This window comes from Simochromis diagramma, unplaced genomic scaffold (genome assembly GCF_900408965.1).
Source record: "Simochromis diagramma unplaced genomic scaffold, fSimDia1.1 OVJJ01000436.1, whole genome shotgun sequence".
NCBI classification, from domain to species: Eukaryota; Metazoa; Chordata; class Actinopteri; order Cichliformes; family Cichlidae; genus Simochromis; species Simochromis diagramma.
In genome coordinates, this window is record NW_024387261.1 from 1 (window position 1) to 27,298 (window position 27,298).

Consider the following 27,298-nt stretch of genomic DNA (forward strand, 5'->3'; position numbering starts at 1 on the left):
AAGTGACAGATGAACTGTTTAAAAACTGATGTGCTAACACATTGTAGTTGCTAATAAAACTTTATTTTAGTGCTCTGTTTTATCTGTCACTCGTACTGAAAGTCTGCATTTCTTGTTCGTTACTGCGACCATTCAGAAGGTGTGTGGCGGGATCCCTCCCAGAGGATCTTGGGATGATAAATTGCTCATACCTGATGCGACGGCTCACCAAAACTCCTCGGGGACCTGCAAACTTGCTCCGTGTCTCAGAGACGCTATCAACAGAGTACCTCAGTCGCGGCCAAACCCCTCGCCTGGTCCAATCAGGATGGTTAAAAACAAGTGTTTCCAGCCTGGGTGTCCATCCAGTACTTGGTTAAGTTCAAAAGGCGGATAAAGTATTGAAAACGAAGAGAGAATTTTATGAAATCATCAAAAGGAGTAGTGATAATGATGGCAGTTAAGTAAGGCAATTTGATTGTTTCAGGTGTGTGTGGGCTGAAAAACTGGAACTGGCGTGCCTTCAAATAGTCGATGCCCCATCAGAGCTACAAATCCAAAAGCGTGTGAGTGTTGATGCAGACTAAGAGCTTGCGGCGATATAAGATTGTTTCTATTCATGATATGTTTTTTTTTCCATTTCAGGCCGCCGTAGACATAGCTATCACGATATAGCCAAAATACTATTTGGTAAGAGTACAATGTGGCCGTTGCCTCACAGTAAAATGTGAAATAACAGCAGCGTTTTTAGCTTATTTAAGATATTATTTCCCATCATAAGTTCACAGGGTAGATTACTTAAGAAACATGAGACTGTTGTGCAGGTAAATAAAGGCAAATATTGCAAACTACACAAAAGCAGACGCTAGACAAGCGTTTAAGTTTCCAAAATAGAACACACGAACAGACTAAATTGTCAATTCGCACTTAGAAAACAAATATTAAGTTCTAAAAATAAATCTTAGTTTTGTTTTTACAGAAAAAGACAAAATGGGACTAACGTTTATGTCAATATCCAATAAACTGAGAACTAAAAGGAAATTCTCAATGCTCTCTGTGTTGTATAGCTTTAGCTTTTGCAAACAGTCTTTCAACAGTACTTTTAGTCGACCAAAATCGAATGACGCAAATAGTGCTCGCCAGTCAGCAGAGACTGAGGCTAGGACACATGTAAGGGTATTTTGAAAACGGAGATTTTCCGTTTTCGTTTAAAATGAATCCCGTCCACACATAAGGGAGAATGAAGGAAAACGCTGCTTGAAACAGGTGTCCAAAGAGCAAGCAGGTTGTCGCTAAGCTTCCTAACGTGGAAGAAATAGTTCGCCGACCAATAGAAGTCTAAGAAGCCAAGCCCGGGTTGGGAAAAGTTAAACAAAGCTTGGGGCTAGAAGTCGAAACCGGAGTCGTAGTTTGGAGGACATAACTGTGTGTGAATATGTAGCATTTAAACACCTGCCAGAGGTACAATTAACAGAACAGTATTGTAGAAATTCATTTCACGCAAACAATAACGTGGTCGCACAGTGTGACGTCAAAAATCGCACCCTTTGACGCCTGCGTTTCTTCTCTCTCGTTTTTCTTGCCCCCCACGTAAATGCAAAAACTGAGTTTTCAACAATTCCACCCTGCGGAGTTTTTAAAAGTCTTCGTTTTCAGTGACCAAAAACCGCCGTTTACGTGTGGACGAAAGGTGCAACGCATATAAAATCTGCGTTTTCAAGAATGCCCCGGGTACGGTGGCCTCTAGCGCATGCACCAGTTTTTATTTCCGACTTGCTTTCGCCCACAATATACAGTGAACGCTACTCTGTTTTTTGTCAGACTTGAAAATAGCTGAAATACCTTCACACCTACGGAACTTCTCTGGCTCTTCCGTTCGACAATCTCTCCGGCATTGGAACCATCATCTGTTTTCTCTTCGGTAACCTTCGGTCACGCTCTGTTGATTTTTCTAGTCGGCACACTCATTTCCTCCATTACCCGGGCGGTACGGTGGCTGGCTGCTTCCCAAAACAAATACACATGTGCGGCTTGGCACTTGTGCTGTACGTAACAAGTCACGTGACGTGACGCTGCGGCTGTGATTGGTTTGGCTCTGCGCTACTTAATTTGGATTGGCTGTTCCTTTTTTTTCTTTTTTTTTTTTTTTTTTAAGAGGACAAGAGCGGCGAGGTCTATCGCAATAGTTTAAATTTTTCTATCGAGAAAAAGTTACATTGCGATACATATCGTTATCGTTCTATCGCCCAGCTCTAATGCAGACACATCGCAGCGCTGCATTTTCTGGTAAAAAGTGTTCTAGTAAGCAAAGAAACATATAATTGTCTCCTGAAATAGACCATCTTCGAAATCAACTCCAGTAGTAAGGACACCAGCCTGTGAGGTGATGCGGGCCAAACGCTCTAAAGACACTCGGCTAGTGGACAAATTCAGCAAGCAGAGAGAAGACCGAGCTGCAGAAAGCAGGCTGCAGCAGCCAACCAACCCCACCACTACTGCTGACTGCGACATCACCGAAAAGGATGAGAGTGATTTAAATGTAAGCATGGGTGAAGTATTGCTTCTTTCTTTCTTCCCTGGATTGCTGTAGTTGCAGGTTTACATCAGTTTCATTAAGGATTAAGCACACATTGAACTCCAGGAAATCATAAATGAAAGTGTGGATATTACCTGTCCACAGATTCATGGTGACGTAACTGCTCTTTTAACTGTTTGGTGACAAGTGAAAAGTTATAGATGAAAAGATTCGATGAAAAATACTCAAAGGATAAATTCTAATTGTTTATTGTTTTATGAATAAGTTGAAAAAGAAAAGTTAACAAGTAAATAATGAAACAAGGTAAATGAAAGTAAGAACGAAACGTTAACAAGTAAATAATGAAACAAGGTAAAATGAAGTAAGAACGAAACGTTAACAAGTAAATAATGAAACAAGGTAAAATGAAGTAAGAACAAAACGTTAACAAGTAAATATTGAAAGAAGGTAGAGGAGAGAAATCCCCAACAATCCCCTCTGAGCACGCACTAGGCGACAGTGGGGAGGAAAAACTGCCTTTAAACGGGCAGAAACCTCCGGCAGAACCAGGCTCAGGAGGGGACAGTCAACTGCCGGGACTGGTTGGGGAGGTGAACAGAGGTGGAGCAAGACGAGGCTACACCAGGTGAGGAAGCAGTAGAGTTCCTCCTCCAGGGCCAGCGGAAGCGTTTGTTCTTCTTTTTCATGCAGTTTTCTACAAGAGCTTTTTTTTCCAGGATGAGGGTTCTCAACTCATCGATGGTTTCTTTGTTTTGTTTTCTCAAGCTTCTTGCACGTTTTTCTCCACCTCTTCCAAGGTTGCTTGTTTTTCTTCAAGCTTTTCCCTGAGCTCTTTGGATGTTTCCTCCTGCATATCTGTCCTTGTGCATGTCTGCGTTTCTCTGTTGTACTTCTTTGTACATGTCTTGTAGCTCCTCATTTCTTCTGTGGATATCTTGGAGCGTACGCTGCAGGTCGTCATGTATGTTGTCTTGTTCTTGCTTTTGCGCCTGCATTTCAGTGTGTTTGCGCTTCAAGTTGTTGTATTCCAACAATATCCCCTTAGTGAGCTCGGAGTTGTTTCTCGCCATTTGCTCCATCCTTTTCTGCATGTGCGAGCATTGTTTGTCCAGTTTTTCTTTTTCCCCTTCTAGTTGCTTTTCTCTCGAAGAAGGTTTTTATTTTGGCGCAGAGTATCATCACCTTCTCTTTCAGCATTGTGTATTTTTCCTCCGTGACTTTCAGTTTGTGCTCCATGTCTCTTTGCTTTTTCTCCTGTTCTTCCTTCTGTTGGAGGAGTTCTTTATTTTTTTCACAGCTTCATCGAAGTTTGTTTGGAGCAGCCGATTCTTTTGGTCCATATATTGGAGATCCCATTCTGTCTTCTCAACCGTAGCTTTGCTGTCTTTAAGCTGGTTGGACATCTCCTTTAGTTCCGCGCTCTTTTGCTTGTTTTCCTTAATTAGGAAGACAATCTGCTCTCGGGCTTGTCCAAACTTGATTCCCCAACCCTCATTAATAATATTTATGTCGGGCTGGCGTTTTTGTCTTTCTTCCAGGCTTTTATATTTCACTTCCATCTGTCTACACTTCTCCTCCAGTTGAAGTTTCTCATCTTCAATCTGTTGAATTTTATTCTGGAGATGGTAGTTTTCCTTCCTACTGTCATGTAATGCCCTTTGGACGGCTAAGAGGTCATTTGGCTGGCCACGACAGGAAGGAGAAGCGGCGTAATCTTTTTGCCTTGGTTGGTGTCTTGTAGGATACATGTTGAAGGTTGTACACGACAACTCTGAAAAGGTTTCCAAAAGTTTCTGTGGTGAACGCGTGAAGGCTGCAAACACAAATGCTGCGAAGACACGAACTAACAAACTGCTGTTTCTCACCCCTGTTTATGGAAAAACTTCAAAGGATCGAAGTGTAGTGACATCATAACTCCGTGAGCCAATGAGATTGTCATGTGACATTTTGGAATGGGGATATTTTGTTTTAAACCGTTTTCAAATTTAACTTAATATTTGACTGTTTCTTAACTGACCTGTTTAGCTGATTAAGAAATGAATTGAAACGAGCATCACTAACGTTATATAACAGACAACAGAAAAAAAACAGTTTTTTTCTAAGTAATAGAGGTATAATACATTTTTTAAATTTTTTTTAAAAAATTATCCTACTTTTTATAAGAGGGAACATTATTTAAAGAATATGTATTTAATTGGAAAACTCTCTATTCATCTAAAGGCTATAACAAAAAAGGTGAGCTTCCTGCTCAAAAATGAAATGACCAAAATAAATGGAGCATTTCTCTGCAATTACAAACTCTGTGTAAACAATCTTGGTTTCAAAATAAGGCTAATGCTTGTGAGATGTCATCACAGGTGTAAATATTACTGCAGATGTTACTATGTCAAAGTCTCACAACTGTCTATGTTTATTTATGTAGGCAAGACTCTACTTTTCACTTTTTTGCTTTGCTATATGTTCTTGAGTGTATTAGTTTGCCAGCAGCACGAACATGTACTAGTGTCAATAATAATCGTACGGTGGATTAGAAAACCTGCTCACAAGTTGAATAAACACCCAGGATTGTTGCATAATTTTCATTCAAAACCAATATTTGAGTCAAAATGAGAAAGTTGTTTGTGCTGTCTGATGAAGAAGAAGCAAAATAAAGTGCAGTTTTGATGTAGATGATGCTGTATACAAACTAGAAGAGGAAGATAGTAGGATCTCTGTATCATGCTTTGTCACTTTGTACCATGTAATTCTTTCTATTTCCACCAGGGGGTGTTCTCAGAGGTGGTAGGTGGTAAAAGAAGAGGTCAGCAGGAAGATGGCGAAGAGCGACCAAAGACCAAGAAAAAGAGGCAGTCAGGCAAAGATGAAGAGTATTATATCCCTTACAGACCTAAAGACTTTGACTCTGAGAGAGGGTGAGGCATTAAACTGTTGCATCTGTTTCTTTAAAAAATGTGAATGGCTTTGTGTTTTATGCTGTTTTGTCCTGTGTTATGCGTCGACAGGTTGAGTCTCGGTGGAGAGGGCAGTGCTTTTGAACAGCAGGCCTCTTCAGCTGTCCTTGATCTCATGGGAGATGAAGGCGATCGCCTTAACCAGCAGAAGAAAATGATGAAATGGTACAAATTTCCCTATGTTTGACTCAGAATCCACCAAATGGTCATTTCAAACTATAATTTAAAGTCTTTTTTCCCCCTTCTTTTTTTAGGGACCGTAAGAGGAAGCGTTTTGTGAGAGAAACGGGAAAAGAAGACCAGAAGAAGAAGATCAAAACAGACAGCGGTCAGGTTATCAGTAACAAGAAGAACAGGAAGAACTTGTATCCTTCCAACAAAAAGCTTCTCTGTGTGCTGCTCTCAATGACCCTCTTCTCTACTCCTATGACAATATTAAGCTGTACTGTGAAGATGTTGTATCACTTGACAACATGTCAGTTATGAGGAGTGGAAGAAAAAATACAAGATTGATGATACAGGATCTGGATCGGATGGAGAAACAGGCGGAGGAGGCAGGAAGCCAGCAAGAGGTAGGAAGGCATCAAAATGAATAGCACAAACATGTCTGCCTGTTAAATATAGACCATCAGCCACCATGTTTTAACTCAACTCTAAAGGTAAATACTTCAAGTCCCTCTTCCAGCCTTGCGAGCTATAACCTCCAACCTCTTTGTTGTGTCGTGCCTCTCCCAGGTCGTGGCCGTGGCCGACGAGGTCCAAACGTACAGAGCTCCGGTGACCACAAAGCACGCTCGGAGCTGAAAACAAAGGATCAGATCATGAAGCAGCGCAAGAAAAAGCAGAAGCACCAGTTCCTGCAGGGCGGGGGGATGAGGAAGCTCCGCTCCAAGAACAAAAGTGGCTCGGAGAAGTTAAAAAGTCAGGTTTTGGAAGGGGTGGCCATAAGAAAGGCAAGCTGAGGAAGAAACTGTGAGGAGGACAGAGGGTTGATGGTGTGGAGGACATCACGAGGAACTGGGTGATAAGCGTCAGAATCATCTGAGAACATCACCAAAGATTTTCCTGGTGCTTTGTGTGACTGTAGATTAAGGAGAAAATGATTTGTGCATCTTTACACTGCAGAAATGCACGTCACTTCTTCCTTGATGGCCTGCTGAACTCTGCGTTTGCCACAGAGTTATGTTTAATTATGATCCACTAACCTGGATTTACTACTTGTAAGCATGTTGGCAGTCTAATAAAAGTGTTTTGGAGTACTGAAATACGTCTTATCAAAATGGTAAAATACAGATATTAAATATTGTGTGCTTAATTTGCAGTTAGTTTCAAAAATCGTCTCTCCCTATCTTTTCTTAAAATAAGAGGTGCTCTATAAAAATGACATTAAATTCTGTAAACATGCTCTATTTGCAATTATTCATCATTCCTGTTGTCCAAGTGCTCTCATTTCAAAGTTGAAAGCGAGCATCGGAACGGGCAAGAAAGGCGACTTTTAATTGACTTTGAATGTGTTGTGGTTACTGATATCAGATGGGCTGGGTTGAGAAACTGGCTTAGAATTCCTCTTGCCTTCAGCATGGCCACGCCCCTCTAACTTCTGCAATCAACAAGGCATTTTTGCCCAGGGAAATGTTTATTTCGCTTTTCAGTTTGGACTGTTCTCTGTAAATTCCTGAGAAAATTTGAGAAGATCAGGAGTGTCTGAAAAACGTAAAACAGCCCACCTGTCACCAACAGCAATGCTGCCTTCAAAGTCACTTAAATCACCTTTTTTTTTCTGGCATGTGATTGGCTGATTAGATATTTGCATTCAGAAGCAGCTGAATAGGTTAGTGGATAGTGGGTCTGTATTGTGTTATTGTATATTGTTTTTTTCAGTTATTGCTCTGGTATTAAGTTTTTTTTTTCTTTAAGTAATTTAGTAATTCTAACATCTCCGCTTATGTGAAGTGTAGACCTAATAGTAAACATCATTTACATGTCCAGTTTTCAAATATTTTTAATCTTGTCTGGTAAAGTTTTCTTTTTTTTGTAATTCACTTACATTTAGGGAAGGAAAGTTTGAAGAAAGGAAATTTGACGTGTATGTTCTAAGATAACGGTGACATTGATGACCTTTATTATAACTGTATTGGGCATGTTCACTTAACCAACAAAAATAACAAACCAACAAAATAAGAAAGAGAATTAATGTTTTATAAAAAGAAACAATGACCAAGCCATCAGTTACTTTATATGCCTACAATATCCACATCCCGTTCCCAAAAAGTCAGTGGTCTCCTGTCTGAATGACTACCGTCCTGTTGCACTGACATCCGTCATCATGAAGTGCCTGGAGCGGCTGGTCAAAGGTCACATCTGCTCCTCCCTGACACACTGGACCCTCTTCAGTTTGCCTATCGGACAAACAGAGCCACAGAGGATGCTATCGCCCTGGCAACGCACACCACCCTCACTCACCTGGAGAAAGGGAATACATATGCAAGGATGCTCTTCATCGATTACAGCTCGGAATTTAACACCATCATCCCCTCAAAACTTGCCGCGGAGCTCGTCGACCTTGGGCTGGAAACACCAATCTGCAGATGCATTCTAAACTTCCTCACAAACAGGCCCCAGGTGGTGAAAGTTGGTAAGCACACCTCCTCACCACTCATCCTAAACACAGGTACGCCACAGGGTTGTGTGCTTAGCCCCCTCCTATATTCCCTGACTGTGTTGCTAAACACGAGTCCAACATCATCATCAAGTTTGCGGATGACACAACCATCATAGGCCTCATCACAGGCAATGATGAGACGGCCTATAGAGAGGAGGTGATGGCACTGTACGAGTGGTGTCTGGAAAATAACCTGACTCTCAACATCAGCAAAACTAGAGAGATGATAGTGGACTACTGGAAACGACCAGTCAGAGAACACCAGCCCATCCACATCAACGGTGTCAAGGTCGAAAGGGTCAGCAGCTTCAAGTTCCTTGGAGTCAACATCACAGAGGACTTCTCTTGGACCCTTCACACAGACACTGCTATCAGGAAAGCTCGCCAGCGGCTTTATTTCCTGAGGAGGCTGAGGAAGTTTGGCATGAACGCCAACATCACCTCAAATTTTTACAGGTGTGCAATTGAGAGCTTGCTGACGAGCTGCATCACAGTTTGGTACGGAAGCTGCTCTGCCAGCAGCCGTAAATCACTACAGAGGGTGGTGAAGGCAGCAGAGCACATCACTGGCACGAGGCTTCCTGCCATTCAGGACATTTATCTTCAGCGATGCCTCCGTAAAGCACACAGCATCATCAAGGACCACAGCCACCCAGCACATCAGCTGGCGTTACAGACGTTACAGGAGTCTGTCTGCTCGGACTACAAGACTACAAAACAGTTTTTACCAACAAGCCATACGACACCTCAACCACAACACTTAAACACACACAACACAGTCCACAGGACGCACTCAGAAGCTACCCTGCAGCTTCACAAGTACTCTGTTTAATCTGCACTGGTCACTCCACTTTATTGTTATTGATATTTATATTTAAAAGTGCAATACTGTGATTTTCTGCTGCTCATTCCTGTGCAATATCCCATCTGCCCTCCCGTCATATTTCTTTTCAAGATTTTCTTATTTAATCACTAGTGTACATATATTTATATTTATAGATACATATATATTTAGTCATCTTTTCTCTTTTACCATGTCTCTCTAATATTTTGCTCCTTACTATTTTTCTATTTTTTTATTATTTTATTTTATTATATTTTATTATATTTTCTTCTACTGTACGATGCTGCTGAGTGACTGCTGCTCGTCAAACACATTTCATTGCAATGTTGACCCTGTGCTAACTTGCATATGACAAATAAAACTGAAAACTGAAACTGAACTAAACGGATTTATTTTTATTAATAAAATTGGAAATGTAAGATATTACTAGATAAATTTACAAAAGAAATTTTAACAGTGTGGATTTTAGTATCTGCTTTTTCTCTAATATTTATTGTATATATATTTTTTTACATTAAGTCAATTGATTAAAAAAAGGTTTATTTTTTCAATTTCTCTATTGTCCCACAAGGGGAAATTAGTTTAGCAGCAGGATATAAATAAACAGAACAATACTATAAAATAATAATGACAATAATTGAGATAGAAAGTCCTAGGACAGTTATTTGCCATTGAGGAGACAAGATGCAGTGGGGATAAAAGAGACCTGGAGTCTTTTAGTCTTCCTCACAGGTACGCTAAAACGGCGGCCGGAAGGCAACAACTCAAACTCACTGTGAAGTGGATGGTTCAAACAATTAATAATAGAATGAGCCTTTCTAAGCACATTTCTATTGTAAATGGCCAAAAGTCCATCTTGCCAGCGCCCTGAAATTTTGCTAACAGTTTTTACCAGAAGTCCCAACCGATTCTTATTCTTCACCGTCAGGTTACCAAACCAGGCAGCGATACAAAAAGACATCACAGATTCAATAAAACGTCTATAAAACAAAGACAACATCTCAGATGAGACATTAAAAGATCTCATTTTCCTTAAAAAGAACAATCTTTGTTGAACTTTTTTAGTAGTGGCTTCAGCATGAGATTCAAAACACAGTTTATGGTCAAGTACCACACCTAGATATTTATAACTCTCAACGATCCCAATATCGGCAGTTTTAATGATAGTGGGTGATGAGCTATAAAAGGACTTCCTAAAATCAGTAATCATGTCTTTAGTTTTTGACACATTAAGTGAAAGGAAGGACTCATCACACCAATTCACAAAATCATCTACAACCTGTCCATGGCCTGACTCGTCCCCCACTAGAAGACTGACGATCACTGTGTCGTCAGCAAACTTCAGGATATGTCTGTTTGTGAAATTGCTGCGACACTCATTCGTGTACAGAATGGACAGAAGGGGAGAGAGGCAGCAACCCTGGGGTGATCCAGTAGAGGAGAGCACATCAGAAAATACATGATTCACCCTCACGCATTGTGACCTATGAGTCAGAAAGTCTGTCACCCAGCCGACCAGACTAGTGTCAAGCTTGAAATGATTGTAAAGCCTGTCAGCAAGTAAGAAGGGTTGAATTGTATTGAATGAAAGTCAGCAAATAATAATCTTGCATGGGTGTGGGGGGCCTCAAGATGCTTATACAAGAGATGCAGGAGTGTGACAACAGCGTCCTCCACACCTCTCCCTGCTCTATAGGTGAACTGGAAGGGGTCAAGATGGTGTTCAACATGCATTAAAATCTCCTTAATTATCTTCTCAAATGACTTCATCACTAAAGAAGTCAGAGCCACAGGCCTAAAACCATTCAGCACCTTAGGAGAACTGCCCTTAGCAACAGGAACAATGACAGCATGTTTCCAAATCTTAGGTACTGTCTGTAGCTCTAAAGAAAGTGAGAAGATATGGTTGAAAAATCCCACTCAGCTGATCAGCACAAGTTCTCAGTACCTGTCCACAGATGTTGTCAGGTCCAGGGCTCTTGCTTTTAGTGTGTCTAAAAAGATTAGCTACCCCCCTCTCATCAATACAAATTGATGGGGAGTGACAGTCTTTTCCCTCAGTGTGCTGGTCGGCCTAGAACAGTCAAAGTTCTCAAAACGAAGGTAAAAACTGTTAAGACTGTCTGCCAGATGTTTGTCAGCGGTAAACCCCTCTAAGGTAATATTACTTTTACCTTTCGTCTGTAGCCCTGCCATTGTTTTCAAACCAAGCCAAGCTCTTTTGAGGTTGTTACTGCTGAGCTCTGTCTCAATCTTATTTCTATACCTCATCTTGGCAATCTTTATTGCAGCCCTCACCTCCTTCCTCAATATTCTCATAGTGGGAACGTCTCCCTTGTTAAAAGCAATTTTCCTTTTAAGAATCAGATCCTTAATATCTTTAGAGAGCCACGGTTTGTTATTAGGGAATGTCTTAAATTCTCTGACTGGAATCACAGAGTCTTTGCTACACACCACATCAGTGAGTTCATCCAAATCAGAAGTGCTCTCTTGAAACAAGGACCAATCAGTGCAATCAAAACACCCCTGAAGGGCAACACAACTGCCTTTTGTCCAGACATTAGTCCGCTTCACACAGGCCTTCTCCCTCCTAAGCACAGATCTGTAAGCAGGGAGGAGAAGAATAACATTGTGATCCGAAGAACCTAGCGCAGGTCCGGCCACAGACTTATATGCCTCCTTAATTGGTCCATAACACAAATCCAGCATTTTGTTATGCCTTGTAGGACAAGTGACATATTGAAAGAAATTGTTCAGTGATTTCTTAAGATTACAAATGTTAAAATCACCAAGAATAAAATTAGGAGCATCCGGTGAGAGAGTCTGCAGATCGTGTACCACTTTAAAAATGGCATCGGCAGCAACTTTAACGTCAGCTTTAGGATGAATGTAAACAACAGTGACAAAAATTTGAGGGAATTCCCTCGGTAAGTAAAATGACCTGACAGATACTGACAGGAGCTCGATGTCAGGAAGACACAACCGCTCCCGCACAGTAAAGTTATTACACCAGCCCTGGTTGATATACAAACATACCCTTCCTCCGTGAGATTTGCGTGTTACTCCACAGTTCCGATCCAATCTGACAGGGGTCCCAAAGCCGCTGATTTGCAGTGAAGTATCACTGTCCATATCGGTCAGCCACATCTCGGTAAGTGCCATCAAACAAGCCTCCCTGTATTCCCATAGATGAAGCACATTTCCTTGTAATTCATCCGTTTTGTTCCTAAGAGATTGGACATTGGCCAGAATCATAGAAGGCAGAGGAACACGATTCTTCCTCTGAAGTTTTCTTACACGCTGATGCACGCCGCCTTTCTTTCCACGTTTTCTCAAGCGGCGGGGCTTTCCAAAATTAGTCTTTGACCGGGCAAATAAATCCTCACCAAGAATCACATCTGTCCGAGCATTAGAAGAGTCGTACATAGACAAACAGGACCACTGTAATCCAAGTAGTTCCTCGCGTGTATAAGTGATTGTCAGTGAGAGTGAATGACTCCAGGTGAATATCGCCAACAACAATAAAAATAAGGTGTAGAAGATCTCCATCTCAGCAAAAAAAAAAAAAACTCATAAAAAGTTAAAACCACGGTTAAGAACAGAGTTAAAACAAAGTTAAAAACAAAAAGAAAAAGCCAGTAAACACCTGCTGCAGGTCGCCACAAGAGCAGCCCATCAGAGCCTCATGAGTGAAAAAAGTCTGCTACATAATAGTATGTAGCAGACTTTTTTCACTCATCAGTGATGCGCTGGCTCTGTCACATGTGAGTGTTTTTTTGTTTTTTTTTACCGTATTTCAATACATCATGTAATTTATTTCCTGCAGAAGATCCAACAGTCAATCATCCGACCAAAGAGACTTCTGTCATTCCTTCAGCTGCTTGGCAGGTGCAAAATATGACCACATGCGCAGCACAAGAAAGAGCAACACAACACAGTCGAAGAGCAGGGCCCTATTTCAGGAAGCCGGTTTAGAAAACTCGGAGTGAAAAATGATACTCAGGGTTGAGTAACCCCGAACTGTCCAACTCGGAATATTCGGTTTCAGAAAGGCTGATAACAAGTAGTTCAGTCAACGCGGAGTTGCTTTAACCCCAAGTTAAGCGCGCGCACGAGGATACATAAAGCCCTGATTAGTGGAGCACAGATTAAGCGAGTCACCATGGAGACAGAGGGAAAGAAGGCGCGGTCAATGTATTTTACAGCGCTTGAGGCCGAAATTCTGATGGCAGCATATGCCGATAACATGCAAATTTCACGGAAAAAAAGTAACACAGCCTCAGCTGCAAAAGAAAGGGAGCATGCATGGCAAAACAAAGCCGACAGAGTCAATGCGTGAGTGTTAATTTAAACATTGATCTAGGGATTTCCACCCATTTAACACGTTATTTTATTATATTATATTATATTTTTTATTTTATACATTTGATTTTGTGATGTGATTTGAGCGCAGGTGCAACCCAACAGGCCCCAAACGTTCCTGGCAGCAAGTAAAAATGAAATATAAAAATATAGTCCAAACAGGTAAGGTGTAATTGTATTATGAGCCATAGTGCTTGGTCTGTTTGTCCTATGTAAATCAATTGCAGTTAGAGGCTACATTACTTTCCCCTCTGTAAGCACTTATTGAAATTATCTGAGCACATTACAAGTACATATTTGCTTACTCTGTATGCTCAAATGTGACCCGTTATAGCCAACAGAAAAAAAAGCGGAGGCCCGAAAAACAGGTGGGGGTCCTCCACCACCACCACTCACAGAGGCTGAGCAGTTGGCTTCCACATTTGTGATAATGTTGGCAGCATCACATATGATCTTCACAGTGCAGAGAACACAAATTAGCATCCATTACTATAATGAAATAATTTGTTAGTTTGAAATGCTACAGGGAACTATGTACCTGTACATTAATGCTGTGGAAAGACTTCCTGTTCACATAGTCTCCTTCATTTACTGAAGGAGCAATGATTGGAATGTGAGTGCCATCTATACAGCCAATCACGCCTGGGAACCGTGAGAATAAATGTAAAATTTAAGTAGTAGTTCAAGTATCACCACATCATGAATTAAGTTTTGTTCATCCTGATACCTGCAATTTTGTGGCATCCCTCTTTGATAAATCTTGTGGGTCTATGACCGGGGAACACCACAAACGAGTACAGGAGACGTTTCAGTGCAACTGTAACATTCCTGACTGCCCGACAGACGGTAGCCTTGGAAACGTGCTCAGCGTCACCAATATTATACAGAAAGCTCCCGTTTGCAAAAAACCGAAGTGCAATACAAATAATATGTACAGAACTGAGAGCATGTCCGCGATGTGTCACATGAGCAATATTAGGCCTGAGGATGTTATTCAAATAAATTATAGATTGTGCTGAAAAACGGTAACGTTCACACAGGAAATCATCAGGAAATGATAAAATGTCCGAACGCGCTCTAATCACTCTCTCCCGGCGGAGAGCTCTGTGGAGAATTTGGGCTTCAACATCTACTGGCTCTTCAAGGGAGGAGCACGCCATGTCTGACACTTCCTACAGTCAGGTTTCCGACAAAGAGGCGGAGAACGTCGGGGTTAGTTGAAGTAAACCTGCTAGGGGGCAGGTTAGCTTCACGGAGTGTGTCGTTATAGTAACTCACTCAGATTTAATCTAAACTCGCTTTGTGAAACCGAAAACCCAGAGTTTTCGTTAACTCAGGGTATACTTACTCAGAGTTTGCACTAAACCGGCTTCCTGAAATAGGGCCCAGGAGTCCATCTGGATGTGATTACAATGCTCCTGTTGTTTCGGGATGATATGCATACATACCATAAAAAGTTACCCATTTATTCATTGCTGCTGGCTCCTGACTCATGAAGACTTGAGGCTTTCAGTTGTCTGTGTGAAAGCAGCTGAAGATGAAGAACAATTGATTGGTACAAATGAGAGATGGCACGATACCACTTTTTTATGTCTGATACCGATACCATAAATTTGGATATCTGCCGATACCGATATGAATCCGATATAGTGTGTTTTTTAATCAATAAAACGTTTTTTTAATATCTTGCTGCATTTTGTATAAGTTTATACTCAAGTTTAAATAAATAACAACACTAAAGCTATTCTGTTATACCTGTAGGTAAAAAATACACTACGCCCAAAATATTTCATAGTTCAGCAACACTGATCAATCTAATAAACTTAAACCTACTCCATCCTCCCTATTCTGGTATTTTAAAGAGTACTTAGCAGAAATATTAAGCAACCTAACTAATAGGGTTGCAAACTCCGAGCAAAAAATAAAATAAAAATAGGGAACCACCCTCCACCTCATGATGCTTAATCGATGTAATCAAATTTAATTTGATGCAGGGGGAAAATGCACAGAAATAAATTATTTTTCAAGAATAATTTAATAAATTCAACATCTTTCTTCAACAGAATTGCAGACTGCACAGATGGTATCTTCCCAAAGGAAAAGGTATATTAGACTTAACAGTTACTATATACAGTAATGGACTTCTCTATATTTTACATCGGATTAAAACTTTGGGTGTAAGAGTCAGATAATTATTTATTAAAAGCTAGACATTTTAAATGAGAATAAGAAAGAAAAAGTATGTCTTTGTGCCCCCCTTTTCCCTGTTCATGCCCTATCGGCCCCCCTGGCTAAACTTTGCTAGATCCGCCCCTGCACAGTTACCAGCCGTCAGCTACGTAGAAAAGGATCCTGGTGTAGAAAGTAATATTAAATAAATTCTAAAAACAGCTTATCAAGCTTAATAGTGCTGCTGTTGTTCAGCCGCTGGTTTCCTCTTTCTGGTGAGAAGTTGGCCAAAAACAAAGAAGACAGACAGACTCGCAACAGAAAAGCCGATCAGCTGATCATTAAGCAGTTTCACGATTGAAGTAGCAGCAGGAGAGAGAGAGAGGCAGTCGCTCCATATATCTGTTGTTAAGCTTAACATGGGAACACTTTACAGACATTCAGAGATGAACTTGCACACTTGCTTTACTTCTCTCTGGGATAACTTCCTCGGAGATGAAATGCTGGTTTGGTAGCGAGGCTACAAATACACCATCACGTGATGCATACTTCTACGGTTATGAGCCGAGTTACGCCGCGTGGCAAGTTTTGTGGGGTGCTTTTTTGATATTTAATGGATCGGATTACATTTTTTATTTCTCACCGATATCTGATCCAGTAATTTGGGTCAGTATCGGACTGATACCGATACGTAATATCGGATCGGTCCATCTCGGCTAGTGACACTCGGCTAGTGGACAAAGTCAGCAAGCAGAGAGAAGACCGAGCTGCAGAAAGCAGGCTGCAGCAGCCAACCAACCCCACCACTACTGCTGACTGCGACATTACAGAAAAGGTTGAGAGTGATTTAAATGTAAGCATGGGTGAAGTATTGCTTCTTTCTTTCTTCCCTGGATTGCTGTAGTTGCAGGTTTACATCAGTTTCATTAAGGATTAAGCACACATTGAACTCCAGGAAATCATAAATGAAAGTGTGGATATTACCTGTCCACAGATTCATGGTGACGTAACTGCTCTTTTAACTGTTTGGTGACTTTGCTTTGTTTGGCGATTGTAGAAATGGTTTACATGAGCTTATAGCTGAGATTCAGAGGTTTCTGCAGCACTTATATTTCTGACCTCTTGTTATAACCGATTAAATGCGATCTCCTCCCTTTTGCCCCCATTTTTGGTGGTGTGGGTGCAAATGATCAGGCATGACATTCTCAAAATAAATCAGATAAGATACTGCAAATAATTATTTCTGGATTTGTGCGATTGAAATGAATTGAAAATGTGTATGCAATGATACAGTTTTAAAGATTTGGCCTAAATAATTTTTCGAGTGAATGAGCCTAAACATGATGACCTAACCAGTGACACACACACACACACACACACACACACACACACACACACACACACACACACACACACACACACACACACACGTATGACTTTGCCGGTTTCAGCTGAAACAATTTCAGTGTTTCAAACCATGTTCCAGGATTTTTCCTTCACCATTTATGAGGTTTCAAGACGAAGATAAACGACAGATATGAATGTTTGAAAAAGTTATAGATGAAAAGATTCGATGAAAAATACTCAAAGGATAAATTCAATTGTTTATTGTTTTATGAATAAGTTGAAAAAGAAAAAGTTAAACAAGTAAATAACGAAACAAGGTAAAATGAAGTAAGAACAAAACGTTAACAAGTAAATAATGAAACAAGGTAAAATGAAGTAAGAACAAAACGTTAACAAGTAAATAATGAAACAAGGTAAAATGAAGTAAGAACAAAACGTTAACAAGTAAATATTGAAAGAAGGTAGAGGAGAGAAAACCCCAACAATCCCCTCTGAGCACGCACTAGGCGACAGTGGGGAGGAAAAACTGCCTTTAAACGGGCAGAAACCTCCGGCAGAACCAGGCTCAGGAGGGGACAGTCAACTGCCGGGACTGGTTGGGGAGGTGAACAGAGGTGGAGCAAGACGAGGCTACACCAGGTGAGGAAGCAGTAGAGTTCCTCCTCCAGGGCCAGCGGAAGCGTTTGTTCTTCTTTTTCATGCAGTTTTCTACAAGAGCTTTTTTTTCCAGGATGAGGGTTCTCAACTCATCGATGGTTTCTTTGTTTTGTTTCTCAAGCTTCTTGCACGTTTTCTCCACCGCTTCCAATGTTGCTTGTTTTTCTTCAAGCTTTTCCCTGAGCTCTTTGGATGTTTCCTCCTGCATTATCTTGTCCTTGTGCATGTCTGCGTTTCTCTGTTGTACTTCTTTGTACATGTCTTGTAGCTCCTCATTTCTTCTGTGGATATCTTGGAGCGTACGCTGCAGGTCGTCATGTATGTTGTCTCGTTCTTGCTTTTGCGCCTGCATTTCAGTGTGTTTGCGCTTCAAGTTGTTGTATTCCAACAATATCCCCTTAGTGAGCTCGGAGTTGTTTCTCGCCATTTGCTCCATCCTTTTCTGCATGTGCGAGCATTGTTTGTCCAGTTTTTCTTTTTCCCCTTCTAGTTGCTTTTTCTCTTGAAGAAGGTTTTTATTTTGGCGCAGAGTATCATCCACCTTCTCTTTCAGCATTGTGTATTTTTCCTCCGTGACTTTCAGTTTGTGCTCCATGTCTCTTTGCTTTTTCTCCTGTTCTTCCTTCTGTTGGAGGAGTTCTTTATTTTTTTTCACAGCTTCATCGAAGTTTGTTTGGAGCAGCCGATTCCTTTGGTCCATATATTGGAGATCCCATTCTGTCTTCTCAACCGTAGCTTTGCTGTCTTTAAGCTGGTTGGACATCTCCTTTAGTTCCGCGCTCTTTTGCTTGTTTTCCTTAATTAGGAAGACAATCTGCTCTCGGGCTTGTCCAAACTTGATTCCCCAACCCTCATTAATAATATTTATGTCGGGCTGGCGTTTTTGTCTTTCTTCCAGGTTCTTATTTTGCGCTTCCATCTGTCTACACTTCTCCTCCAGTTGAAGTTTCTCATCTTCAATCTGTTGAATTTTATTCTGGAGATGATAGTTTTCCTTCCTACTGTCATGTAATGCCCTTTGGACGGCTAAGAGGTCATTTGGCTGGCCACGACAGGAAGGAGAAGCGGCGTAATCTTTTTGCCTTGGTTGGTGTCTTGTAGGATACATGTTGAAGGTTGTACACGACAACTCTGAAAAGGTTTCCAAAAGTTTCTGTGGTGAACGCGTGAAGGCTGCAAACACAAATGCTGCGAAGACACGAACTAACAAACTGCTGTTTCTCACCCCTGTTTAAGGAAAAACTTCAAAGGATCGAAGTGTAGTGACATCATAACTCCGTGAGCCAAAGGATCAAAGGATCGAAGTGTAGTGACATCATAACTCCGTGAGCCAATGAGATTGTCATGTGACATTTTGGAATGGGGATATTTTGTTTTAAACCGTTTTCAAATTTAACTTAATATTTGACTGTTTCTTAACTGACCTGTTTAGCTGATTAAGAAATGAATTGAAACGAGCATCACTAACGTTATATAACAGACAACAGAAAAAAAACAGTTTTTTTCTAAGTAATAGAGGTATAATACATTTTTTAAATTTTTTTAAAAAAATTATCCTACTTTTTATAAGAGGGAACATTATTTAAAGAATATGTATTTAATTGGAAAACTCTCTATTCATCTAAAGGCTATAACAAAAAAGGTGAGCTTCCTGCTCAAAAATGAAATGACCAAAATAAATGGAGCATTTCTCTGCAATTACAAACTCTGTGTAAACAATCTTGGTTTCAAAATAAGGCTAATGCTTGTGAGATGTCATCACAGGTGTAAATATTACTGCAGATGTTACTATGTCAAAGTCTCACAACTGTCTTATGTTTATTTATGTAGGCAAGACCTACTTTTCACTTTTTTGCTTTGCTATATGTTCTTGAGTGTATTAGTTTGCCAGCAGCACGAACATGTACTAGTGTCAATAATAATCGTACGGTGGATTAGAAAACCTGCTCACAAGTTGAATAAACACCCAGGATTGTTGCATAATTTTCATTCAAAACCAATATTTGAGTCAAAATGAGAAAGTTGTTTGTGCTGTCTGATGAAGAAGAAGCAAAATAAAGTGCAGTTTTGATGTAGATGATGCTGTATACAAACTAGAAGAGGAAGATAGTAGGATCTCTGTATCATGCTTTGTCACTTTGTACCATGTAATTCTTTCTATTTCCACCAGGGGGTGTTCTCAGAGGTGGTAGGTGGTAAAAGAAGAGGTCAGCAGGAAGATGGCGAAGAGCGACCAAAGACCAAGAAAAAGAGGCAGTCAGGCAAAGATGAAGAGTATTATATCCCTTACAGACCTAAAGACTTTGACTCTGAGAGAGGGTGAGGCATTAAACTGTTGCATCTGTTTCTTTAAAAAAATGTGAATGGCTTTGTGTTTTATGCTGTTTTGTCCTGTTTTATGCGTCGACAGGTTGAGTCTCGGTGGAGAGGGCAGTGCTTTTGAACAGCAGGCCTCTTCAGCTGTCCTTGATCTCATGGGAGATGAGGCGATTGCCTTAACCAGCAGAAGAAAATGATGAAATGGTACAAATTTCCCTATGTTTGACTCAGAATCCACCAAATGGTCATTTCACACTATAATTTAAAGTCTTTTTTCCCCTTCTTTCCCCTTCTCTACTCCTATGACAATATTAAGCTGTACTGTGAAGATGTTGTATCACTTGACAACATGTCAGTTATGAGGAGTGGAAGAAAAAATACAAGATTGATGATACAGGATCTGGATCGGATGGAGAAACAGGCGGAGGAGGCAGGAAGCCAGCAAGAGGTAGGAAGGCATCAAAATGAATAGCACAAACATGTCTGCCTGTTAAATATAGACCATCAGCCACCATGTTTTAACTCAACTCTAAAGGTAAATACTTCAAGTCCCTCTTCCAGCCGTGCGAGCTATAACCTCCAACCTCTTTGTTGTGTCGTGCCTCTCCCAGGTCGTGGCCGTGGCCGACGAGGTCCAAACGTACAGAGCTCCGGTGACCACAAAGCACGCTCGGAGCTGAAAACAAAGGATCAGATCATGAAGCAGCGCAAGAAAAAGCAGAAGCACCAGTTCCTGCAGGGCGGGGGGATGAGGAAGCTCCGCTCCAAGAACAAAAAGTGGCTCGGAGAAGTTAAAAAGTCAGGTTTTGGAAGGGGTGGCCATAAGAAAGGCAAGCTGAGGAAGAAACTGTGAGGAGGACAGAGGGTTGATGGTGTGGAGGACATCACGAGGAACTGGGTGATAAGCGTCAGAATCATCTGAGAACATCACCAAAGATTTTCCTGGTGCTTTGTGTGACTGTAGATTAAGGAGAACATGATTTGTGCATCTTTACACTGCAGAAATGCACGTCACTTCTTCCTTGATGGCCTGCTGAACTCTGTGTTTGCCACAGAGTTATGTTTAATTATGATCCACTAACCTGGATTTACTACTTGTAAGCATGTTGGCAGTCTAATAAAAGTGTTTTGGAGTACTGAAATACGTCTTATCAAAATGGTAAAATACAGATATTAAATATTGTGTGCTTAATTTGCAGTTAGTTTCAAAAATCGTCTCTCCTATCTTTTCTTAAAATAAGAGGTGCTCTATAAAAATGACATTAAATTCTGTAAACATGCTCTATTTGCAATTATTCATCATTACTGTTGTCCAAGTGCTCTCATTTCAAAGTTGAAAGCGAGCATCGGAACGGGCAAGAAAGGCGACTTTTAATTGACTGAATGTGTTGTGGTTACTGATATCAGATGGGCTGGGTTGAGAAACTGGCTTAGAATTCCTCTTGCCTTCAGCATGGCCACGCCCCTCTAACTTCTGCAATCAACAAGGCATTTTTGCCCAGGGAAATGTTTATTTCGCTTTTCAGTTTGGACTGTTCTCTGTAAATTCCTGAGAAAATTTGAGAAGATCAGGAGTGTCTGAAAAACTTAAAACAGTCCATCTGTCACCAACAGCAATGCTGCCTTCAAAGTCACTTAAATCACCTTTTTTTTTTCTGGCATGTGATTGGCTGATTAGATATTTGCATTCAGAAGCAGCTGAATAGGTTAGTGGATAGTGGGTCTGTATTGTGTTATTGTATATTGTTTTTTTCAGTTATTGCTCTGGTATAAAGTTTTTTTTTCTTTAAGTAATTTAGTAATTCTAACATCTCCGCTTATGTGAAGTGTAGACCTAATAGTAAACATCATTTACATGTCCAGTTTTCAAATATTTTTAATCTTGTCTGGTAAAGTTTTCTTTTTTTGTAATTCACTTACATTTAGGGAAGGAAAGTTTGAAGAAAGGAAATTTGACGTGTATGTTCTAAGATAACGGTGACATTGACGACCTTTATTATAACTGTATTGGGCATGTTCACTTAACCAACAAAAATAACAAACCAACAAAATAAGAAAGAGAATTAATGTTTTATAAAAAGAAACAATGACCAAGCCATCAGTTACTTATATGCCTACAATATCCACATCCCGTTCCCAAAAAGTCAGTGGTCTCCTGTCTGAATGACTACCGTCCTGTTGCACTGACATCCGTCATCATGAAGTGCCTGGAGCGGCTGGTCAAAGGTCACATCTGCTCCTCCCTGACACACTGGACCCTCTTCAGTTTGCCTATCGGACAAACAGAGCCACAGAGGATGCCATTGCCCTGGCAACGCACACCACCCTCACTCACCTGGAGAAAGGGAATACATATGCAAGGATGCTCTTCATCGACTACAGCTCGGAATTTAACACCATCATCCCCTCAAAACTTGCCGCGGAGCTCGTCGACCTTGGGCTGGAAACACCAATCTGCAGATGGATTCTAAACTTCCTCACAAACAGGCCCCAGGTGGTGAAAGTTGGTAAGCACACCTCCTCATCACTCATCCTAAACACAGGTACGCCACAGGGTTGTGTGCTTAGCCTCCTCCTATATTCCCTGACTGTGTTGCTAAACACGAGTCCAACATCATCAAGTTTGCGGATGACACAACCATCATAGGTCTCATCACAGACAATGATGAGACGGCCTATAGAGAGGAGGTGATGGCACTGTACGAGTGGTGTCTGGAAAATAACCTGACTCTCAACATCAGCAAAACTAGAGAAATGATAGTGGACTACCGGAAACGACCAGTCAGAGAACACCAGCCCATCCACATCAACGGTGTCAAGGTCGAAAGGGTCAGCAGCTTCAAGTTCCTTGGAGTCAACATCACAGAGGACTTCTCTTGGAACCCTTCACACAGACACTGCTATCAGGAAAGCTCGCCAGCGGCTTTATTTCCTGAGGAGGCTGAGGAAGTTTGGCATGAACGCCAACATCACCTCAAATTTTTACAGGTGTGCAATTGAGAGCTTGCTGACGAGCTGCATCAAAGTTTGGTACGGCAGCTGATCTGCCAGCAGCCGTAATCACTACAGAGGGTGGTGAAGGCAGCAGAGCACATCACTGGCACGAGGCTTCCTGCCATTCAGGACATTTATCTTCAGCGATGCCTCCGTAAAGCACACAGCATCATCAAGGACCACAGCCACCCAGCACATCAGCTGGCGTTACAGACGTTACAGGAGTCTGTCTGCTCGGACTACAAGACTACAAACAGTTTTTACCAACAAGCCATACGACACCTCAACCACAACACTTAAACACACACAACACAGTCCACAGGACGCACTCAGAAGCTACCCTACAGCTTCACAAGTACTCTGTTTAATCTGCACTGGTCACTCCACTTTATTGTTATTGATATTTATATTTAAAAGTGCAATACTGTGATTTTCTGCTGCTCATTCCTGTGCAATATCCCATCTGCCCTCCCGTCATATTTCTTTTCAAGATTTTCTTATTTAATCACTAGTGTACATATATTTATAGATACATATATATTTAGTCATCTTTTCTCTTTTACCATGTCTCTCTAATATTTTGCTCCTTACTATTTTTCTATTTTTTTATTATTTTATTTTATTATATTTTATTATATTTTCTTCTACTGTACGATGCTGCTGAGTGACTGCTGCTCGTCAAACACATTTCATTGCAATGTTGACCCTGTGCTAACTTGCATATGACAAATAAAACTGAAAACTGAAAACTGAACTAAAACGGATTTATTTTTTATTAATAAAATTGGAAATGTAAGATATTACTAGATAAATTTACAAAAGAAATTTTAACAGTGTGGATTTTAGTATCTGCTTTTTCTCTAATATTTATTGTATATATATTTTTTTACATTAAGTCAATTGATTAAAAAAAGGTTATTTTTTCAATTTCTCTATTGTCCCACAAGGGGAAATTAGTTTAGCAGCAGGATATAAATAAACAGAACAATACTATAAAATAATAATGACAATAATTGAGATAGAAAGTCCTAGGACAGTTATTTGCCATTGAGGAGACAAGATGCAGTGGGGATAAAAGAGACCTGGAGTCTTTTAGTCTTCCTCACAGGTACGCTAAAACGGCGGCCGGAAGGCAACAACTCAAACTCACTGTGAAGTGGATGGTTCAAACAATTAATAATAGAATGAGCCTTTCTAAGCACATTTCTATTGTAAATGGCCAAAAGTCCATCTTGCCAGCGCCCTGAAATTTTGCTAACAGTTTTTACCAGAAGTCCCAACCGATTCTTATTCTTCACCGTCAGGTTACCAAACCAGGCAGCGATACAAAAAGACATCACAGATTCAATAAAACGTCTATAAAACAAAGACAACATCTCAGATGAGACATTAAAAGATCTCATTTTCCTTAAAAAGAACAATCTTTGTTGAACTTTTTTAGTAGTGGCTTCAGCATGAGATTCAAAACACAGTTTATGGTCAAGTACCACACCTAGATATTTATAACTCTCAACGATCCCAATATCGGCAGTTTTAATGATAGTGGGTGATGAGCTATAAAAGGACTTCCTAAAATCAGTAATCATGTCTTTAGTTTTTGACACATTAAGTGAAAGGAAGGACTCATCACACCAATTCACAAAATCATCTACAACCTGTCCATGGCCTGACTCGTCCCCCACTAGAAGACTGACGATCACTGTGTCGTCAGCAAACTTCAGGATATGTCTGTTCGTGAAATTGCTGCGACACTCATTCGTGTACAGAATGGACAGAAGGGGAGAGAGGCAGCAACCCTGGGGTGATCCAGTAGAGGAGAGCACATCAGAAAATACAGTAAAATACAGAAAGCCAGTAAACACCTGCTGCAGGTCGCCACAAGAGCAGCCCATCAGAGCCTCATGAGTGAAAAAAGTCTGCTACATACTAGTATGTAGCAGACTTTTTTCACTCATCAGTGATGCGCTGGCTCTGTCACATGTGAGTGTTTTTTTGTTTTTTTTACCGTATTTCAATACATCATGTAATTTATTTCCTGCAGAAGATCCAACAGTCAATCATCCGACCAAAGAGACTTCTGTCATTCCTTCAGCTGCTTGGCAGGTGCAAAATATGACCACATGCGCAGCACAAGAAAGAGCAACACAACACAGTCGAAGAGCAGGAGTCCATCTGGATGTGATTACAATGCTCCTGTTGTTTCGGGATGATATGCATACATACCATAAAAAGTTACCCATTTATTCATTGCTGCTGGCTCCTGACTCATGAAGACTTGAGGCTTTCAGTTGTCTGTGTGAAAGCAGCTGAAGATGAAGAACAATTGATTGGTACAAATTAGAGATGGCACGATACCACTTTTTTTATGTCTGATACCGATACCATAAATTTGGATATCTGCCGATACCGATATGAATCCGATATAGTGTGTTTTTTAATCAATAAAACGTTTTTTTTAATATCTTGCTGCATTTTGTATAAGTTTATACTCAAGTTTAAATAAATAACAACACTAAAGCTATTCTGTTATACCTGTAGGTAAAAAATACACTACGCCCAAAATATTTCATAGTTCAGCAACACTGATCAATCTAATAAACTTAAACCTACTCCATCCTCCCTATTCTGGTATTTTAAAGAGTACTTAGCAGAAATATTAAGCAACCTAACTAATAGGGTTGCAAACCCCGAGCAAAAAATAAAATAAAAATAGGGAACCACCCTCCACCTCATGATGCTTAATCGATGTAATCAAATTTAATTTGATGCAGGGGGGAAAATGCACAGAAATAAATAATTTTTCAAGAATAATTTAATAGATTCAACATCTTTCTTCAACAGAATTGCAGACTGCACAGATGGTATCTTCCCAAAGGAAAGGTATATTAGACTTAACAGTTACTATATACAGTAATGGACTTCTCTATATTTTACATCGGATTAAAACTTTGGGTGTAAGAGTCAGATAATTATTTATTAAAAGCTAGACATTTTAAATGAGAATAAGAAAGAAAAAGTATGTCTTTGTGCCCCCCTTTTCCCTGTTCATGCCCTATCGGCCCCCCTGGCTAAACTTTGCTAGATCCGCCCCTGCACAGTTACCAGCCGTCAGCTACGTAGAAAAGGATCCTGGTGTAGAAAGTAATATTAAATAAATTCTAACACAGCTTATCAAGCTTAATAGTGCTGCTGTTGTTCAGCCGCTGGTTTCCTCTTTCTGGTGAGAAGTTGGCCAAAAACAAAGAAGAGAGACTGACTCGCAACAGAAAAGCCGATCAGCTGATCATTAAGCAGTTTCACGATTGAAGTAGCAGCAGGAGAGAGAGGAAGGCAGTCGCTCCATATATCTGTTGTTAAGCTTAACATGGGAACACTTTACAGACATTCAGAGATGAACTTGCACACTTGCTTTACTTCTCTCTGTGATAACTTCCTCGGAGATGAAATGCTGGTTTGGTAGCAAGGCTACAAATACACCATCACGTGATGCATACTTCTACGGTTATGAGCCGAGTTCGCCGCGTGGCAAGTTTTGTGGGGTGCTTTTTTGATATTTAATGGATCGGATTACATTTTTTATTTTCACCGATATCTGATCCAGTAATTTGGGTCAAGTATCGGACTGATACCGATACGTAATACGGATCGGTCATCTCGGCTAGTGACATCGGCTAGTGGACAAATTCAGCAAGCAGAGAGAAGACCGAGCTGCAGAAAGCAGGCTGCAGCAGCCAACCAACCCCACCACTACTGCTGACTGCGACATTACAGAAAAGGTTGCGAGTGATTTAAAATGTAAGCATGGGTGAAGTATTGCTTCTTTCTTTCTTCCCCTGGATTGCTGTAGTTGCAGGTTTACATCAGTTTCATTAAGGATTAAGCACACATTGAACTCCAGGACATCATAAATGAAAGTGTGGATATTACCTGTCCACAGATTCATGGTGACGTAACTGCTCTTTTAACTGTTTGGTGACTTGGCTTTGTTTGGCGATTGTAGAAATGGTTTACATGAGCTTATAGCTGAGATTCAGAGGTTTCTGCAGCACTTATATTTCTGACCTCTTGTTATAACCGATTAAATGCGATCTCCTCCCTTTGCCCCCATTTTTGGTGGTGTGGGTGCAAATGATCAGGCATGACATTCTCAAAATAAATCAGATAAGATACTGCAAATAATTATTTCTGGATTTGTGCGATTGAAATGAATTGAAAATGTGTATGCAATGATACAGTTTTAAAGATTTGGCCTAAATAATTTTTCGAGTGAATGAGCCTAAACATGATGACCTAACCAGTGACACACACACACACACACACACACCCACACACACACACACACACACACACACACACACACACACACACACGTATGACTTTGCCGGTTTCAGCTGAAACAATTTCAGTGTTTCAAACCATGTTCCAGGATTTTTCCTTCACCATTTATGAGGTTTCAAGAAGAAGATAAACGACAGGTA

General features: G+C 40.5%; 1 protein-coding gene and 2 long non-coding RNA genes across 4 annotated transcripts; all 3 read left to right on the forward strand.

Moving 5' to 3' along the window:
- Positions 1 to 2,337: 2,337 nt before the first annotated feature.
- On the forward strand, positions 2,338 to 6,731 carry LOC120715335 (ATP-dependent RNA helicase DDX54-like). The gene is made up of 6 exons (XM_040002253.1): positions 2,338 to 2,518; positions 5,279 to 5,427; positions 5,518 to 5,631; positions 5,721 to 5,831; positions 5,947 to 6,038; positions 6,202 to 6,731. Exons 1-6 carry the CDS (start codon positions 2,366 to 2,368, stop codon positions 6,426 to 6,428), a joined length of 846 nt encoding a protein of 281 aa, XP_039858187.1. The 5' UTR covers positions 2,338 to 2,365; the 3' UTR covers positions 6,429 to 6,731.
- Positions 6,732 to 16,234: 9,503 nt separating this feature from the next.
- On the forward strand, positions 16,235 to 19,992 carry LOC120715340. Its single transcript, XR_005691606.1, has 3 exons — positions 16,235 to 16,356; positions 19,678 to 19,826; positions 19,918 to 19,992. It is a non-coding gene; the product is annotated as an uncharacterized LOC120715340 (long non-coding RNA).
- LOC120715338 lies at positions 19,988 to 20,534 on the forward strand. Of its 2 annotated transcripts, XR_005691603.1 has the most exons (3): positions 19,988 to 20,030; positions 20,143 to 20,274; positions 20,438 to 20,534. It is a non-coding gene; the product is annotated as an uncharacterized LOC120715338 (long non-coding RNA). The 2 variants fall into 2 exon arrangements; XR_005691602.1 differs by lacking the exon at positions 19,988 to 20,030 and having other exon boundaries at positions 20,118 to 20,274.
- Positions 20,535 to 27,298: the final 6,764 nt, after the last annotated feature.

What these genes read in the sequence shown, in the direction of transcription:
- LOC120715335 (XM_040002253.1), top strand. Translation starts at nt 2,366, where the DNA reads ATGCGGGCCAAACGCTCTAAAGACACTCGGCTAGTGGACAAATTCAGC. An exon ending in CAGAAGAAAATGATGAAATG is followed by an intron (nt 5,632 to 5,720) that starts GTACAAATTTCC and finishes TTCTTTTTTTAG; the next exon opens with GGACCGTAAGAGGAAGCGTT. An exon ending in AGGCAGGAAGCCAGCAAGAG is followed by an intron (nt 6,039 to 6,201) that starts GTAGGAAGGCAT and finishes TGCCTCTCCCAG; the next exon opens with GTCGTGGCCGTGGCCGACGA.